General features: G+C 43.7%; 1 protein-coding gene across 4 annotated transcripts in view; it reads left to right on the plus strand.

Moving 5' to 3' along the window:
- Window positions 1-20,058, plus strand: part of LOC133551360 (unconventional myosin-XIX) — a 37,909-nt gene that overhangs the window by 8,506 nt on the left and 9,345 nt on the right. For 3 of the 4 annotated variants that reach the window (XM_061897998.1, XM_061897997.1, XM_061897996.1), the window contains exons 5-13: window positions 239-371; window positions 451-520; window positions 587-689; window positions 9,973-10,069; window positions 10,161-10,237; window positions 14,623-14,713; window positions 14,844-15,009; window positions 16,871-16,944; window positions 17,041-17,162. In XM_061897998.1, the coding sequence (XP_061753982.1) occupies window positions 239-371; window positions 451-520; window positions 587-689; window positions 9,973-10,069; window positions 10,161-10,237; window positions 14,623-14,713; window positions 14,844-15,009; window positions 16,871-16,944; window positions 17,041-17,162 (933 nt within the window). Of the gene's footprint in view, window positions 1-238; window positions 372-450; window positions 521-586; window positions 690-9,972; window positions 10,070-10,160; window positions 10,238-14,569; window positions 14,714-14,843; window positions 15,010-16,870; window positions 16,945-17,040; window positions 17,163-20,058 lie in introns of those variants that run through there. The other variant, XM_061897999.1, reaches the window with a different exon arrangement.

Consider the following 20,058-nt stretch of genomic DNA (forward strand, 5'->3'; position numbering starts at 1 on the left):
TCATACTTCTCCTTTAAATTTATCGGAGAAACTACAAACTTATTTAGAAAAAAACAAACACCAAAAAACAAATAATTAACTGATAATCTTGATGAGTGTTGGAAATTGAATTTATTTTTAGTGAATGAACAATCCCTCCCTACACGGATTCAAAATAAGCGTTCGGATACCTGCTTGTGTTTTTCATACATAAAAAATAGGTAAATTGTAGGGGATTTTTTTTTTTGTTCTTGCACAGACATGGACCTCTCGCTGCCTGATGAAATACTACGCCACGGTTGCAGCCTCCTCCTCCGTGTTGGAGAGTCAGGATACTGTAGAGAGGATAGAGAGGAGAGTTCTGGACTCCAACCCCATCATGGAAGCTTTTGGTAAGACATGATGCTATACAGTATGTTAAATATAAAAAAGTACTCCTGTGGACGCTGGTCTTCTCTGTCTTCCATTTAGGCAATGCGTGCACACTCCGCAACAACAACAGCAGTCGCTTTGGAAAGTACATCCAGCTCCAGCTTGACAGGTAATCACTGGTTCTCATGAGATGATGGGATGTTGAACACTCAAAACTATTCACTTTTAAACGAAGGTGTCAGCTGCTAGTCGGGGCATCTGTGCAAACATATTTACTGGAGAAGACCAGAGTGGCCTGCCAACCTGCTAATGAAAGGAACTTCCACATCTTTTACCAGGTAATGCTAACCTTTCTGGCAATCATCATAAATCGTTTAAGAATCCTCTCTCTGACAAATTTGCAGTAAATGAATGTACATCTTGACATATGGTTGACCAGACAAAATGTACAGATTACTTAGACGTTATGGACATACAGTATTCATAGATTGCAATGTACAGAATAAAGAGCAGTGAACATACTATAGTGATTGATAGATGGATGTAAATACAATATACAGATGCTATAGATGTACTGCATACATCATAATTAACAAAAATAGGGGCAATGAACATACTAGGGATGTAACTATAAACTGTATTAATGATAACTGCGGTAAAACTCCCAATGGTTAGTTTTACCGTTTTAAACCAAAATTATTGAAAAACTGTGATTGATAACTACACTTTGATAAAATTTCGGACACGCTAGCTCCATTTCGCTATCTTAAGTGCTAACATGAAAACAATGGCCATTAACATTTTTCCACATTAAGATCCAACATTCCCCAATCTAAACGTCTATAAACACATTGTTGTCTGAGCAACTAAGATATTGAATTGCGCACATTGAACCCACAAGCTTTGCTCTCTTAGAACATAGTGATATATACTTAGAGGAATAAGAGACAGAGTTTTTTTTATGTACAGTATTTGTTACACATGTTTCATTTACCGGTGAATAAATCTTAAAGTGCTACAGTAAAAACCAATATTTAAAACAATAAAAGCTTAGCAATAAAGGAGATGAAATACTGAGACTCAGGCCCTGTTCACACCTAAATCACACATAACCGTATCCTCGTCCACACACAACAATGCCACCGTTTAAGACCCCCGCGTCCCTCCGTCCGCCGGCGCAATGCGACCTAATACGCTTTCGCGAAAAATGCACAAGTCATAGTCATCTCCAGTGTTGCTTTATGTGAAAGTTATTGAATGTAACTTATCTGAACAATACCCAGTGTTGTGGTATTTCCGTTAACTAGAATCCAGTAAGCTGTGGGGCCCTATTGTAGTGAATCACACCTCCTGAGACCCCATAAAGTAATCAAATATTTATTAGACACATAAACAATGTGATGAAGAAAAGTTTACATCAATCAAACTACGGATGTAGATATCTGGTCAGGACACTCCTCACTCTTTTGCCTTCACCTTCATTGTCCATTCCTTTTTGGTGACTTTACTGTATATATACTCTGGACCTAGACGTTGAGTCCGCAACATACATGGCGGACAATAACTGATACAGTCTGCTTTGCTAGTCCAAATGCATTCACCTTTTTCCGTACTTTTCCCTTGATGGCCAGGTAACACAAAGCACACGCTACCTTTTTTATCACATCTGCGGGAGCTCGCGTTCTCGTTGACTTTCCTTTGACAAATGGACAAAGTTTTTCGCTAAGTAGAATCACAGCTGACATTGGAAATTTTTCTTGCCGTCTGAGAAGTGTTATATCTCAAATAACTGCAATCGCTTTCTCTTAAGGTATTCATGTGTGAATTCCACAAGCGTCTGTACATGTAGAAGAATGAGAAACAGAGCATGTCTGGATGGCTCACCTTCATATTTCCAGTGGTTAGATCCAAGCTACGAAACCGCTTTATTATGAAGCTGGCTGTGGCGCGTTCTTTCTGACGTCACTTCCTGTGTGGGGCGCAGTCTTTCTGGTGTAATTTCCTCTCCGAACTCAGTTTGTAAACGATCAATGAGTTCATACAAAGCTAAGTGCCGGAGATTCAAGAAATATACGGCGCACTTAGCCGTGTAAACATTTCTCCGAGGAGGGGGACCTTAAACGATGGTTTAGTGTGACTGAAACGGGGCATAGGCTAAATAATTATTATTTTCGGGTTAAATGCCTTAGTTTAAACATGGCCCAAAACACTATCAGTGAAGCATCACAAAACATGCAAAACTAGTGTTTTTTCTAATGGTGTATCAATTTTATCCATCCATCCATTTTCTACCATTTGTCTCTCTCGGAGTCGCGGGGTTGACTGGAGCCTATCCCATCTCCATTTGGGGCTGCCACCTCATCACAGGGCCAACACAGACAGACAGACAGACAAAATTCACACTCACATTCAAACACTATGGCCAATTTAGTGTTCCAAATTGACCTATCCCCTGGTGCATGTTTTTGGAGGTGGGAGAAAATCCCACAACCCGGAGAGAACCCATGCAGACACGGGTAGAACATGCAAACTCCACACAGAAAGACCCCAAGCCCGGGGATCGAACCCAGGACCTTTGTATTGTGAGGCACACGCACTAACCCTTGTAGCACCGTGCTTTTTGAGCACGTTAAACAATATCGCAATACTAATGTGATAATGTTGGTCACAATAACCGTGATAGGAAATTTTTCAAGAATATACTCTGTTAATAGACATAATGGGTCGATTACGATATCATTGATAGCAACCCATGTATCCTTATACATGGGTTGCTATCAATATACCCTATATCAGGGATATTTATCTAAAATGTTTCGGGGACCACATTTCCAGGTACAAGGGGTGCCGGACTTCTCCCTTCACTGTTGTTCTTATTTGGTATATTCCATAGAACCAGCATCCTTTATAGTAGACATTTGATTTTGGTCTATTTATTTGTCAGACTTATAAGAGCACTATGCTGTTTTGAAGGATCTTCTGCAAAAATTTGAGTTTTTCGCAAGTTTTTTTCAACTGAACTCATAGGCCACCTGTTGAATTGCTGGGATGTTACTGACGTCACCTACGGCTCACGTCCCGTCCCAATAAATACTGGTGGTGGTCAATTGGTACTAGGCACCATTTAGCCTTTCTCGAAAAAAACATGCCCTATACTTGTGTTGTTTTCTGCTCTAATAACTTTTCAAATCGCGAAAAAGGATAAATGTTTATTCAGAGGTTATCAAAAGGGGCGGAAAAGTGCGAAACGACGACGAGAAAAGCAGCTCACACTCCAGTCCAAGGGAGCAGAGTCGAAGAGTGCATGCGTTTGCAGTGATCACTTCGTCAAAGGTTTGTTTGATATACTTTTAACAAATATTATTTCCGATTTAAATATTTTTTTGATATTATATGTATTTCTTAGACACACGTTTTCTACAAGTCATTCGAAAAGCACCAAATAATAATAATAAACACTAAATAAAATAAATCAAATGTGTCTTGGTTGACAAGACTTTGCAGCATGGCGTGGACATCGGGGGCGGTACCTCTGGATTGGCAGACCGGGGTGGTGGTTCCTCTCTTTAAGAAGGGGGACCGGAGGGTGTGTTCCAACTATCGTGGGATCACACTCCTCAGCCTTCCCGGTAAGGTTTATTCAGGTGTACTGGAGAGGAGGCTACGTCGGATAGTCGAACCTCGGATTCAGGAGGAACAGTGTGGTTTTCGTCCTGGTCGTGGAACTGTGGACCAGCTCTATACTCTCGGCAGGGTTCTTGAGGGTGCATGGGAGTTTGCCAAACCAGTCTACATGTGCTTTGTGGACTTGGAGAAGGCATTCGACCGTGTCCCTCGGGAAGTCCTGTGGGGAGTGCTCAGAGAGTATGGGGTATCGGACTGTCTTATTGTGGAGGTCCGTTCCCTGTACGATCAGTGCCAGAGCTTGGTTCGCATTGCCGGCAGTAAGTCGAACACATTTCCAGTGAGGGTTGGACTCCGCCAAGGCTGTCCTTTGTCACCGATTCTGTTCATAACTTTTATGGACAGAATTTCTAGGCGCAGTCAAGGCGTTGAGGGGTTCCTGTTTGGTAACGGCAGGATTAGGTCTCTGCTTTTTGCAGATGATGTGGTCCTGATGGCTTCATCTGACCGGGATCTACAGCTTTCGCTGGATCGTTTCGCAGCCGAGTGTGAAGCGACCGGAATGAGAATCAGCACCTCCAAGTCCGAGTCCATGGTTCTCGCCCGGAAAAGGGTGGAGTGCCATCTCCGGGTTGGGGAGGAGACCCTGCCCCAAGTGGAGGAGTTCAAGTACCTAGGAGTCTTGTTCACGAGTGAGGGAAGAGTGGATCGTGAGATCGACAGGCGGATCGGTGCTGCGTCTTCAGTAATGCGGACGTTGTACCGATCCGTTGTGGTGAAGAAGGAGCTGAGCCGGAAGGCAAAGCTCTCAATTTACCGGTCGATCTACGTTCCCATCCTCACCTATGGTCATGAGCTTTGGGTCATGACCGAAAGGATAAGATCACGGGTACAAGCGGCCGAAATGAGTTTCCTCCGCCGTGTGGCGGGGCTCTCCCTTAGAGATAGGGTGAGAAGCTCTGCCATCCGGGAGGGACTCAAAGTAAAGCCGCTGCTCCTCCACATCGAGAGGAGCCAGATGAGGTGGTTCGGGCATCTGGTCAGGATGCCACCCGAACGCCTCCCTAGGGAGGTGTTTAGGGCACGTCCAACCGGTAGGAGGCCACAGGGAAGACCCAGGACACGTTGGGAAGACTATGTCTCCCGGCTGGCCTGGGAACGCCTCGGGATCCCCCGGGAAGAGCTAGACGAAGTGGCTGGGGAGAGGGAAGTCTGGGTTTCCCTGCTTAAGCTGTTGCCCCCGCGACCCGACCTCGGATAAGCGGAAGATGATGGATGGATGATGGATGGTGATCAAATCTAAAGGAGTTACGTTTTTACCAAAGGTAAAAGGAATAAATGAAGCTTTGAGCACATACACAATGTTTACATTTATAGTTATATTTTGATTGAGACGGGGAAAGACGCTACTCATACACGGCGCGTGCAACAATACCAAAGCAACAAACCTCAGAAGACGCAAAGTTAAATCATGAAATGCAACCTTACCAGAGCAAAAACGATGCATATTTATACGGGAGTCTTGATACAAATTTCCTTGACCCAGCCACACATAAAAAAGTTGTAGGCCTGAGGGATCTTTAATTTTCCCGAGGGAATTCTCCTGAATGAATCAATAAAGTTCTGTCTGTCTGTCTGTCTGTCTGTCTGTCTGTCTGTCTGTCTGTCTGTCTGTCTGTCTGTCTGTCTGTCCGTCCGTCCGTCCGTCCGTCCGTCCGTCCGTCCGTCCGTCCGTCCGTCCGTCCGTCTATCTGTCTATCATGCTTTTCCAATCTGTTTTGTCATATATAATTGCGCCTGGAGCACTATCTTTCGATATGTCTGGGAACGTGATTGACAGAATCCTTGATATCATGCGACAAATCTATTTTTGATAAAATATAGGGATGTACTCCATTGCATAGTTTAATTTTTTTTGCTCCTATCTGCTTTTTTGCAGGAAGATTTAAGCCTCTTTTATACTTTGATAGTTTGCGTGATGCTTCCTGTACAACAGCCATCTTAACTTGGTCGACCACCACTGGTTTTCACTTCCGGGAAGAAGTCATGTGTCAGAATACCAGCTACAGTCCATCCATCCATCCATCCATCCATCCATCCATCTTCTTCCGCTTATCCGAGGTCGGGTCGCGGGGGCAACAGCCTAAGCAGGGAAACCCAGACTTCCCTTTCCCCAGCCACTTCGTCTAGCTCTTCCCGGGGGTTCCCGAGGCGTTCCCAGGCCAGCCGGGAGACATAGTCTTCCCAACGTGTCCTGGGTCTTCCCCGTGGCCTCCTACCGGTTGGACGTGCCCTAAACACCTCCCTAGGGAGGCGTTCGGGTGGCATCCTGGCCAGATGCCCGAACCACCTCATCTGGCTCCTCTCGATGTGGAGGTGCAGCGGCTTTACTTTGAGTTCCTCCCGGATGGCAGAGCTTCTCACCCTATCTCTAAGGGAGAGCCCAGCCACACGGCGGAGGAAACTCATTTCGGCCGCTTGTACCCGTGATCTTATCCTTTCGGTCATGACCCAAAGCTCATGACCATAGGTGAGGATGGGAACGTAGATCGACCGGTAAATTGAGAGCTTTGCCTTCCGGCTCAGCTCCTTCTTCACCACAACGGATCGGTACAACGTCCGCATTACTGAAGACGCCGCACCGATCCGCCTGTCGATCCGCCTGTCGATCTCACGATCCACTCTTCCCTCACTCGTGAACAAGACTCCTAGGTACTTGAACTCCTCCACTTGGGGCAGGGTCTCCTCCCCAACCCGGAGATGGCACTCCACCCTTTTCCGGGCGAGAACCATGGACTCGGACTTGGAGGTGCTGATTCTCATTCCGGTCGCTTGACACTCTGCTGCAAACCGATCCAGTGAGAGCTGAAGATCCCGGTCAAATGAAGCCATCAGGACCACATCATCTGCAAAAAGCAGAGACCTAATCCTGCGGCCACCAAACCGGAACCCCTCAACGCCTTGACTGCACCTATAAATTCTGTCCATAAAAGCCTTGGCGGAGTCCAACCCTCACTGGAAATGTGTTCGACTTACTGCCGGCAATGCGGACCAAGCTCTGGCACTGATCGTACAGGGAGCGGACCGCCACAATAAGACAGTCCGATACCCCATACTCTCTGAGCACTCCCCACAGGACTTCCCGAGGGACACGGTCGAATGCCTTCTCCAAGTCCACAAAGCACATGTACACTGGTTGGACAAACTCCCATGCACCCTCAAGAACCCTGCCGAGAGTATAGAGCTGGTCCACAGTTCCACGACCAGGACGAAAACCACACTGCTCCTCCTGAATCCGAGGTTTGACTATCTGGCGTAGGCTCCTCTCCAGTACACCTGAATAAACCTTACCGGGAAGGCTGAGGCGTGTGATCCCACGATAGTTGGAACACACCCTGCGGTCCCCCTTCTGAAAGAGAGGAACCACCACCCCGGTCTGCCAATCCAGAGGTACCGCCCCCGATGTCCACACGATGCTGCAGAGTCTTGTCAACCAAGACAGCCCCACAGCATCCAGAGCCTTAAGGAACCCCGGGCGGATCTCGTCCACCCCCGGGGCCTTGCCACTGAGGAGCTTTTTAACTACCTCAGCGACCTCAGCCCCAGAAATAGGAGAGTCCACCACAGATTCCCCAGGCACTGCTTCCTCATAGGAAGACGTGTTGTTGGGATTGAGGAGGTCTTCGAAGTATTCCTTCCACCTATCCACAGTTGAGGTCAGCAGAACACCATCCGCACCATACACGGTGTTGATAGTGCACTGCTTCCCCTTCCTGAGGCGGCGGCGGCGGTCCAGAATCGCTTCGAAGCCGTCCGGAAGTCGTTTTCCATGGCTTCCCCGAACTCCTCCCATGTCCGAGTTTTTGCCTCAGCGACCACTGAAGCCGCACACCGCTTGGCCTGTCGGTACCTGTCCACTGCCTCCGGAGTCCTATGAGCCAAAAGGAGCCGATAGGACTCCTTCTTCAGCTTGACGGCATCCCTCACCGCTGGTGTCCCCCAAGGGGTTTTAGGATTGCCGCCCCGACAGGCACCAACTACCTTGCGGCCACAGCTCCGATCAGCCGCCTCGACAATAGAGGTGCGGAACATGGTCCACTCGGACTCAATGTCCAGCACCTCCCTCGTGACATGTTCGAAGTTCTTCCGGAGGTGGGAATTGAAACTTTCTCTGACAGGAGACTGCCAAACGTTCCCAGCAGACCCTCACAATGCGTTTGGGCCTGCCAGGTCGGTCCGGCATCCTCCCCCACCATCGCAGCCAACTCACCACCAGGTGGTGATCGGTAGAAAGCTCCGCCCCTCTCTTCACCCGAGTGTCCAAAACATAAGGCCGCAAATCCGATGACACATCTACAAAGTCGATCATGGAACTGCGGCCTAGGGTGTCCTGGTGCCAAGTGCACATATGGACACCCTTATGTTTGAACATGGTGTTTGTAATGGACAAATTGTGGCGAGCACAAAAGTCCAATAACAAAACACCACTCGGGTTCAGATCCGGGCGGCCATTCTTCCCAATCACGCCTCTCCAGGTTTCACTGTTGTTGCCAACATGAGCGTTGAAGTCCCCCAGTAGGACAAGGGAATCACCCGGGGGAGCACTTTCCAGTACTCCCTCGAGTGTACCCAAAAAGGGTGGGTACTCTGAACTGCTGTTTGGTGCGTAAGCACAAACAACAGTCAGGACCCGTCCCCCCACCCGAAGGCGGAGGGAGGCTACCCTTTCGTCCACTGGATTGAACTCCAACGTGCAGGCTTTAAGCCAGGGGGCAACCAGAATTGCCACCCCAGCCCGTCGCCTCTCACTGTCGGCAACGCCAGAGTGGAAGAGGGTCCAGTCCCTCTCGAGAAAAGTGGTTCCAGAGCTCTTGCTGTGCGTCGAAGTGAGTCCGACTATATCCAGCCGGAACTTCTCTACTTCGCGCACTAGCTCAGGCTCTTTCCCCCCCAGTGAGGTGACGTTCCACGTCCCAAGAGCTAGCTTCTGTAGCCGAGGATCGGACCGCCAAGTGCCCTGCCTTTGGCTGCCACCCAGCTCACATTGAACATGACCTCTATGGCCCCTGCTATGGGTGGTGAGCCCATTGGAGGGGTGACCCACGTTGCCTCTTCGGGCTGTGCCCGGCCGGGCCCCATGGGAACAGGCCCGGCCACCAGTCGCTCGCCATCGTGCCCCACCTCCGGGCCTGGCTCCAGAGGGGGGCCCCGGTGACCCGCGTCCGGGCGAGGGAAATCTGGGTCCATGTTTTGTCTTCTTCATAGAGGTCTTCGAGCTGCTCTTTGTCTGATCCCCCACCTAGAACCTGTTTGCATTGGGAGACCCTACCAGGGGGCATAAAGCCCCCGGACAACATAGCTCCTAGGATCATTGGGACACGCAAACTCCTCTACCACGATAAGGTGGCAGCTCAGAGAGGAGAGGGGGGGGGGGCTACAGTCCAAATGATGAAAAAGAGAGAACATAGAATGGAACTTTCAGGAACACTACCAGTATAACTAAATAAATTAAAGAAATGACTATACTGACCACATCTGAAGTAAACACGCTACATAAATCACATTATGGAAAAACGTCTAACTGCCAAAAAGGAGAGGACTTAAAGGGGTGCCTTGAGGAACGCCTTAGTTCTATAAGTCACAAGTTTGGAGCCAAGTGTTCACTGTTTGCTAACAAGGTTAAAATGTCAATGCAAGGATGTGCCAATGTGTTTACAGTGGTCCACGTTCCTCTTTAAAACAGGAGCACTCTGTTGTTTTTAGGACTGCAAAAATTTCTGTCTCCCAAGTTTCCCGGGCCGGATTTGGCCCCCGAGCCGCCAGTTAAATAGCCCTGCCCTGCAGATTATGATATACAAGCCAAAGCATACATATACAGGATATAAATGATGTAACCATAATATAGAGATTGCGGTGGATACATATTAGTTTCTGGAGATAACTGAAACTAATTATAATTAACATTGTGTTGAATTCAGACGTTGTTTTTTTTTTAAGATGATGAAAGAGGGCACTGACGCGCAGAGAAAGGAGTGGAATATACCACATGGACACCGCTTTGTGTGGCTGCCAAATGTTGAAAAGAGCATAGAAGGTTGGTCTTTATTTGGTTGCAAACTGTTCTGTTCATTTCAGATTTACATTTTGACTGCAAATCTGACAGAAGTGCATTAAATATCTTGTAGAGGATTCTTTTCACGAGACTGTTGACGCTATGGTCCACATGGGTATTAACACCGAAAGGCAGAGACAGATATTCAGGGTAAGATGTCATCCACTTATGAAAATATGTGACTGATGGTTTTCAAAACATGATTATGGTTTAGGTTTATTTGTTGTTGTACTAGTAGAGGACATCTTTAAGATATTATCTGTTACTGCCAAATCTATACAGGGCCCAAACCAATACTTCAAAAAACGAAAACATGAATTTTGGCCAAAAAAAAACTTTTTAAACATTTTGTGACATATGCTAAATGAACAGAATAGTACTTTAAATACTTCCGTAATGTAAAAAAAAAGTTATGCACATATTTCTTATTCGTTTTTCACATGCAGTCTGTGGACATGCCCACCCAGCTAAGTCAAAAATGTTTAAGTGTGGAACAAAGGCAGGCTCATTAGTAATGAAGCATACTTTGCCACCCAATTGTACAAACCCCGTTTCCATATGAGTTGGGAAATTGTGTTTGATGTAAATATAAAAAGAATACAATGATTTGCAAATCATTTTCAACCCATATTCAGTTGAATATGCAACAAAGACAACATATTTAATGTTCAAACTGATAAATATATTTTTTGGGGCAAATAATCATTAACTTTAGAATTTGATGTCAGCAACACGTGACAAAGAAGTTGGGAAAGGTGGCAATAAATGCTGATAAAGTTGAGGATTGCTGAACAAACACTTATACGTAACATCCCACAGGTGTGCAGGCTAATTGGGAACAGTTGGGTACCATGATTGGGTATAAAAGCAGCTTCCATGAAATGCTAAGTAATTCACAAACAAGGATGGGGTGAGGGTCACCACTTTGTAAGCAAATTGTCGAACAATTTCAGAACAACATTCCTCAATGAGCTATTGCAAGGAATTTAGGGATTTTACCATCTACGGTCCCTAAAATCATCAAGAAGTTCAGAGAATCTGGAGAAATCACTGCACGTAAGCGATGATATTAGGGTTTTTTGATCCCTCAGGCGGTACTGCATAAAAAACCGACATCAGTGTGTAAAGGATATCACCACATGGGCTCAGGAACACTTCATAAAACCACTATCAGTAACTACAGTTGGTCGCTACATTTGTAAGTGCAAGTTAAAACTCTACTATGCAAAGCCAAACCCATTTATCAACAATATCCTTAAACGCCGCCGGCTTGGCTGGGCCTGAGCTCACCTAAGATGAACTGATGCAAAGTGGAAAGGTGTTCTGTGGTCTGACGAGTCCAAATTTCAAATTATATTTGGAAACAGAGGACGTGGTGTCCTCCAGAACGAAAAGGAAAATAACCTTTCGGATTGTTATAGGCGCAAAGTTCAAAAGACAGCATCTGTGATGGTATGGGAGTGTATTAGTGCGCAAGGCATGGATAACTTACACATCTGTGAAGGCACCATTAATGCTAAAAGGTCCATACAGGTTTTGGAGCAACCTATGTTTTCATCCAAGCAACGTTATCATGGACGCCCCTGCTTATTTCAGCAAGACAAGTGTTACAATAGCGTTGCTTCGTAAAATAAGAGTGCAGGTACTTTCCTGGCCCGCCTGCAGTCCAGACCTGTCTCCCATCGAAAATGTGTGGCGCATTTATGAAGCGTAAAATACGTCAGCGGAGACCCTGGACTGTTGAACGACTGAAGCTCTACATAAAACAAGAATGGGAAAGAATTCCACTTTCAAAGCTTCAACAGTTAGTTTCCACAGTTCCCAAATGTTTATTGAGTGTTGTTAAAAGAAAAGGTGATGTAACACAGCGGTGAACATGCCCTTTCTCAACTACTTTGGCACCTATTGCAGCCATGAAATTCTAAGTTAATTATTATTTGCAAAAAAAAATAAAATTTATGAGTTTGAACCTCAAATATATCGTCTTTGTAGTGCATTCAATTGAATATGGGTTTACAATGATTTACAAATCATTGTATTCTGTTTATATTTACATCCAACACAATTTCCCAACTCATATGAAAACGGGGTTTGTAGAGGAGATAGGCACCAGCGCCCCCCGCAACCCCAAAGGGAATAAGCGGCAGAAAATGGATGGATAGACGTTGCCTTTTTTTGGAGTTACGTAAACATTTTGAAACCTACAGTTTTACTAACACTTGTGAATATAATTTAAATCCATGAAAAAAAAGTTGACACTTCATATTTGAAAAGGCCGTATCAATCCAGGGAGTGCTTGTCATGCGAAAATACAGTCGTGGTCAAAAGTTTACATACCCTTGTAAATAACATAATGTCATGGCTGTCTTGAGTTTCCAATAATTTCTACAACCCTTAATTTTTTGTGATAGTGATTGGAGCACATACTTGTTGGTCATAAAAAACATTCATGAAGTTTGGTTCTTTTATGAATTTATTATGGGTCTACTGAAAATGTGAACAAATCTGCTGGGTCCAAAGTATACATACAGCAATGTTAGTATTTTGTTACGTGTCCCTTGGCAAGTTTCCCTGCAAAAAGGAGCATTTGGTAGCCATCCACCAGCTTTTGGTAAGTTTCTGGTTGAATTTTTGACCACTCCTCTTGACAACATTGGTGCAGTTCAGCAAAATGTGTTGGTTTTCTGACATGGACTTGTTTCTTCAGCATTGTCCACACGTTTAAGTCAGGACTTTGGAGAGGCCCTTTTAAAACCCTAATGCTAGCCGGATTTACCACTTCCTTTACCACTTTTGACGTGTGTTTGAGGTCATTGTTCTGTTGGAACACCCAACTGCGCCCAAGACCCAACCTTCGGGCTGATGATTTTAGGTTGTCCTGTAGAATTTGGAGGTAATCATCCTTTTTTCATTGTCCCATTTAAAGCAACAGTTCCATTGGCAGCAAACAGGCCCAGAGCATATTACAACCACCACCATGCTTGACAGAAGGAAGGTGTTCCTGGGATTAAAGGCCTCACCTTTTCTCATCCAAACATATTGCTGGGTATTGTGAACAAACAGAAACATTTAATTTCATCTGACCACAGAACTTTCCTCCAGAAGGTCTTATCTTTGTCCATGTGATGTCAGATGAAATAAAAATTTAGCTGTTTGGCCACATTACCCACCAATATGTTTGGAGGAGAAAAAGTAGGGCCGTTAATCCCAGGAACACCAATCCTACCGTCAACCATGGGGGTGGTAAATTTCTGCTCTGGGCCTGTTTTACTGCCAATGGAACTGGTGCATTCCAGAGAGTAAATGGGAAAATGAAAAAGGAGGATTACCTCCAAATTCTTCAGGACAACCTAAAATCATCAGCCCGAAGGTTGGGTCTTGGGCGCAGTTGGGTGTTCCAACAGGACAATGACCCCAAACACATGTCAATAGTGGTAAAGGAATGGCCAAAAAATCAGACTAGAATTCAGGTTTTTGAATGGCCTTCCCAAAGTCCTAACCTAAATGTGTGGGCAATGCTGAAGAAACAAGTCTATGTCAGAAAACAAACACATTTAGCTGAACTGCACAAATTTTGTCAAGAGGAGTGGTCAAAAATTCAACCGGAAGCTTGCCAGAAGCTTGTGGATGGCTACCAAAAGCGCCTTATTGCGGTGATGCTTGTTAAGGTACTGTACATGTAACCAAATATTAACATTGCTGTATGTACACTTTGGACCCAGCAGATTAGCTCACATTTTCAGTAGAACCATAATAAATTTATAAAAGAACCAAACTTCATGAATGTTTTTTGTGACCAACAAGTATGTGCTCCATTAACTCTATCACAAAAAATTAAGAGTGGTACAAATTATTGGAAACTCAAGACAGCCATGGCATTATTTTCTTTACAAGTGTATGGCAACTTTTGATCGCGACTGTATGTCACCATGGTGATGGAGTGTGTGTATGCACGCTACAACAGCTTCTTTTTTCTGGCTGGATTCAATAACATTCTGTTGATTAAACTTTGTTTCACTTATTATAATAACCACCCAGATGTTATCTGTAATAGTAAAAGTTATGTTTAAGTACAATTGTTTGTGAAGCCTCAACATCAGTGGGGGATTGCATGGACAACTTTGTATGTGCGCAAGCGAAAATGCAACTTTTGAGGTGAAGAACCTTCAAGTGTTTTGGCCTGAGTATTTTTGCTAGAATCTTACTGTTGTCTATGCAGCAGACAATGCATGAACACCGTCACGACAGTTAATTTCTGAAATTAGGCATGGATAAGATCAATTTTGCAGTCAACATTCTCATTCATCCAGATTATTCTGTTCTCAGGGCAATAAATCGATCACAACTGATCGGTCCAGTCTGTCTTAAAAGTCATTTTACCTTTCATCCAAGCAGGCTTCATCATTACATGCTCACATACTTCCATAGGACATGTTGACACTTAAAATATTTCACATTTATCTTGTTTTTTTGTCGCAATAGGTTGATAGCTTATGCTGTGGGGAAAGAAGAACCTTTTTTCTCGTTTGTTGCAGATATTAGCGGGTATTCTACATCTGGGGAATTTGAAATTCTTCCTTTCAGCAGATGAATCACAGCCATGCATCATAAAGGAACAGTCCAAAGGTATTTGATGTGATTTAAAAGGACTTGAAACTTATGTGCGTGATGCTTTACTCGGTGACTACGGTAATTTTATGCAGGGTGTCCCCTGTTAATGCGACTTAACTTCAGAAAGGTCTTTCTCTGTTTTTAGAGTGCTTGCAGAGAGCTGCTGAACTATTGCAATTGGCTGCAGATGAGCTTGAGATGTGTCTAAGTGTGAGGACTCTCAAAGCAGGGAAACATAGCGTACACAAGCCTTGTTCCCAGGCGGAGTGTTGCGTGAGGAGAGACTGCCTGGCCAAAATCATCTATGCCCAGTAAGAACTAACAATGGATTGTTAAATAATTAGGGATGCGCTAATCAATAGACCACTGATCAGTATAGGCCGTTTTTTGTGAAATAGTATGTGATCGGCCAATGCCTTTCAATGCCGACCACCGCTTGATCCTTTACTTTTTGGGGTTCCTGGGCTGACAGAGCCGGCAAGCAACTGACTGTTTATGTCCATACACATGGAGGCCCTGCTCCCCTAAAGGAATAATCATTGCCTTTATAGCGACAAATGAACTACATTCCTTGCTCTCTTAAAGCATCAGTGTCATGTTAGTTTATCACTGGAGGACGAGGCTGAACATGTTGCATACACACCAAGTCAGAGCAATCAGGAGCAGGCATGTGAATCTGTAGGCTAGCTGCTAAGAGCTTGAAACAACACAAGCAATAAGAGCTTGGTAAATTTTAACAAGTGTAGACGGTGCTGCATTGGAGCAGAAAGTAAACTGACATGAACAGGAAAAATAATAAGTAGATTAATTTGAGTCTTGAGCAGGGGTCTTCAACGTTTTCCAGGCCAAGGACCCCCACATGGTGAAATCAAGCGGAGATCCCCTATTTGTACATCATGTGTAAAATTGTGTTTTAAATTAAACTGATCTCAAAGGTACCTTGTTATTGTGCAATGCTAAGATATTTAAAGAATACTGTATAGCGCTGCTAACAGCGACCTTGGAAATTGAGCGCTAATAGTTGGCTATCGCAAATGCTAAGATTAATATAATAATACAGTATAATTATGTATTCATGTTTTGATATCACATCTGCTAGGTACAGTGAGTAGGGTGGCCATGTCACTGCCAATAATAAACAATGTTAATTTGTATTCAAAACATTTTTAAATTTTTGGAAAAATTGCAGGTGCAATACAAAAAAATATAATAGAAAAAAAAGATCAACCAAAAAATACCTCTGCGGACCCCCTGTTGAAAACCTCTGGTCTTGAGAGACGATAATATAACAACTTTTGGTGTGTGTGTACGTAAGAGCAGGCCACATCAATCCATACATACATTGGTGTTGTCAATACCAAAGATAGTATTAGTATATGATTGATGCTACAATGATGAGATTAATATTTTGTATATTTATATGTCATGTTTACAAGCTCAGGGAATAATCCCCTTGACACAAGAGGTGCATTTAAATGAGTAGAAGATATTGTTTTTTACTTTTGTTTAGATAATGTGTACTATTGATTTTGTTTTTCCCCAACAGTTTAATATTATAAAAGAGAAAAACTAACTAGTTAAAATGTTGCGTTGATATTGTTGAACTGTCATGGCGTAGTGGGTAGAGCGGCCGTGCCAGAAACCTGAGGGTTGCAGGTTCGCTTCCCACCTATTAACATCCAAATCGCTGCCGTTGTATCCTTGGGCAGGACACTTCACCCTTGCCCCCGGTGCCGCTCACATTGGTGAATGAATGATGAATGAATGATTGGTGGTGGTCGGAGGGGCCTTAGGCGCAAACTGGCAGCCACGCTTCCGTCAGTCTACCCCAGGGCAGCTGATGCTACAGATGTAGCTTACCACCACCAGGTGTGAATGACTGATGGGTTCCCACTTCTCTGTGAGAGCTTTGAGTATCTAACAATAGAAAAGCACAATATAAATCTAATCCATTATTATTATATTATTAAACACATTTTAAAAATTACAGTTATTATATGTGATAGGTATGGATATCGGCAGCATAAAACATCCCCACAAATGATGCAGCAAACCACACGTAATGTTGAGTGTTGTCTGGTTTCAAGACATTTAGTCAACAAACACTCAAACCATCACGTCTTTTTGTTTACAGTATACAGTGTGGATGATGTGTGTTTTCTTTCTCTTCAGATTATTTGAATGGCTTGTGGCATTTATCAACAACAGCATTTGTGCTGACAAATCCACTTGGTGCAACTTCATAGGTACTATACTTTACCACACTCAGCCATAGACAGTTTGGCAATGTAGCAATGTATTCTCTCGAACTTACTTGAACATGTATTTTCTTTCATATGCAGGTGTTCTAGATGTTTATGGCTTTGAATGTTTCCAAACCAATAGTTTGGAGCAACTGTGTATCAACTATGCCAATGAAAAACTGCAGCAGCACTTTGTGGCTCATTATCTTCAAGCTCAGCAGGTATTATTTATAGTCATTTATGTTTTGTATTATATCTAGGGGCTGCGAGGTCGCCTAATGGTTAGCGTGTTGCGCTTACGGTCAGTAAGTCGAGGGTTTGAATGTCTGTTTAAAAATATCTGTATAAAGTTGGTCAGTGTGTGGGTTTTCTCACCGTACTCCAGCTTCCTCCCACATCATAAAAACTTGCGTGTTAAGTCAATTAGACATCCTAAATTGTCCGTAAGTTTGAATGGTTATTTGTCTATGTGTGCTCTGTGATGGGCTGGTGACCTGTCCAGGGTGCACCCCACCTATCGTCTGAAGTCAGCTGGTATAGACTCCAGCTTACCCTGATCCTAATGAGAACAATCGGTTTAGAAAATGGATGTATTATTATATAGTATACAAACTACATTAGTTGTATTATAGTTGGTGCTGTTAAATTATGTTTTTTATCAGATAAATCACATTAAACTTGGATTCATCAAGATTATTCACAGGTTATTACTCGCTTGCATAATTTAAAATAACTTAAAAAAGACCTCAATATCTGGACACAAATGCACTCTTATTGTTAGAATGAGGAAAAGGAACATTTTTAAATGTTTTACTTGATCGCACATATTTTTTTCGTTCAAAACTAGCTAACAGTTTTATATTAAAGTACAGTCAGCATGTATTTTAAAGTAAAATTTAGAGATGAACACCACATTCGGTTTCTCCTCACTGATCATAGCAATTACTCAGTGCTCTAGTGGTTAGAGTGTCGGCCGAGTCATACCAAAGACTATAAAAAATGGGACCCATTACCTCCCTCCTTGACACTCAGCATCAAGGGTTGGAATTGTGGGTTAAATCACCAAAAATGATTCCCGGGCGTGGCCACAGCTGCTGTTCACTGCTCCATTCACCTCCCAGGGAGTGATCAAGGTTGATGGGTCAAGTGCAGAGAATCATTTCGCCACACCTAGTGTGTGTGTGTGACAATTATTGGTACTTAACTTTTTAACTGACTTATGCATTAACCTGATTACTGACCGTATAACAACCCTTTTAGTAACCATCCACGGTTAAGATAAAGGAGTGCGGTCAAATATACAGTTGTGATCAAAATTATACAACCCCCACACAATTTTGGTGTTTTAGCAAGTTGGACATTTATTCCGTATTTTGTTTATAGTCATATTAAATAAAGATGCATTAAATAGACAAATGCAACTTGAATTACAACATTATATTTTGTAACATACCAAACAGTGTCATTTCTCTTAATATCTCATTGACAAAATTATTCAACCCCTTGAAGATCATAACTCTTAAGAACAGAATTTGATTAAGGTCTTGAAAACACCTGTAGATGTGATTAGAACCATAACGAGCAACAACTAAACTGATTGAAAAAGACTGTGACGCTCAGCTTCTTGTAGATGGTCAATGGTGTATTTGCAACATGGTGAAGTCCAGGGAGTGGTCAAAGAAGTCAAGAGAGGAGGTAATTTATCTTCATAAGAAAGGATATGGATATAGGAAAATAGCAAAGACATTACACATTCCAAGAGACACAGTTGGGAGCATAATTCGCAAGTTTAAAGTTAAAGGCACAGTGGAAACACTACCTGGGCGTGGTAGAAAGAGGATGGGGGTATTTGAAGCGTACAGTGGTGAAAAACCCCCGGGTAACAGCTGAGGAACTACAACAGGACATTGCAGAGGGGGGAACGCAGGTTTCGTCCCAGACAATAAGGCGCGCACTACGAGATGAAGGCCTCCATGCCGGAACTCCAAGGCGCACCCCACTTCTGACTACCAGGCACAAGGAAAATAGACTTCAGTATGCAAAAAATCATCTGGACAAACCCCAAAGGTTTTGGGAAACTGTTCTATGGAGTGATGAGACAAAACTGGAACTCTTTGGGCCTATGAATCAACGTTATTTCTGGAGGAAAAAAATGAAACTTACAAAGAGAAGAACACCTTTCCTACTGTTAAGCATGGTGGGGGGGTCAATCATGCTCTGGGGCTGTTTCTCTGCCTCAGGTACCGGGAATCTCCAGCGCGTTCAAGGCATTATGAATCCTATTTCCTACCAGGATATATTAGCTGCAAATGTCATGATGTCAGTGACGAAGCTGAGGCTTGGGAGGCGTTGGACCTTCCAACAGGACAACGATTCCAAGCATACCTCCAAATCAAGAGTGGTTGCAGAAGAAGGGCTGGAAGACTCTGGAGTGGCCTTCACAGTCGCCAGACCTAAATCCTATAGAAAACCTGTGGTGGGACTTGAAGAAGGCAGTTGCAGCACGCAAGCCCAAGAATATAAATGAACTGGAGGCCTTTTGTCCAAGAAGAATGGGCTAAAATACCTGTAGATCGTTACAAGAAGCTTGTGTCCGGTTATGTATCACGTTTGAAGGATGTAATTACTGCCAAAGGGTGTTCTACTAAGTACTAAAGATGCATGGCGGCATAGCTCGGTTGGTAGAGCGGCCGTGCCAGCAACTTGAGGGTTGCAGGTTCGATTCCCGCTTCCGCCATCCTAGTCACTGCCGTTGTGTCCTTGGGCAAGACACTTTACCCACCTGCTCCCAGTGCCACCCACACTGGTTTAAATGTAACTTGGATATTGGGTTTCACAATCTAAAGCGCTTTGAGTCACTAGAGAAAAGCGCTATCATTTTGTCAATGAGATATTAAGAAAAATTTCCTTTTTTGGTATTTTGTAAAATACAGTGTTACAATTTAAGTTGCATTTGTCTATTTGACACATCTTTATTTGATATGACTATAAACAAAATATGGAATAAATGTCCAACTTGCTAAAACACCAAAATTGTGTAGATCAAAATCAGATTAATCACACTTTAGTATTATAGGTATTATCTTGGTTAAGGTATATATTTTCTTACATGAAATG

This window comes from Nerophis ophidion, linkage group LG04 (genome assembly GCF_033978795.1).
Source record: "Nerophis ophidion isolate RoL-2023_Sa linkage group LG04, RoL_Noph_v1.0, whole genome shotgun sequence".
NCBI classification, from domain to species: domain Eukaryota; kingdom Metazoa; phylum Chordata; class Actinopteri; order Syngnathiformes; family Syngnathidae; genus Nerophis; species Nerophis ophidion.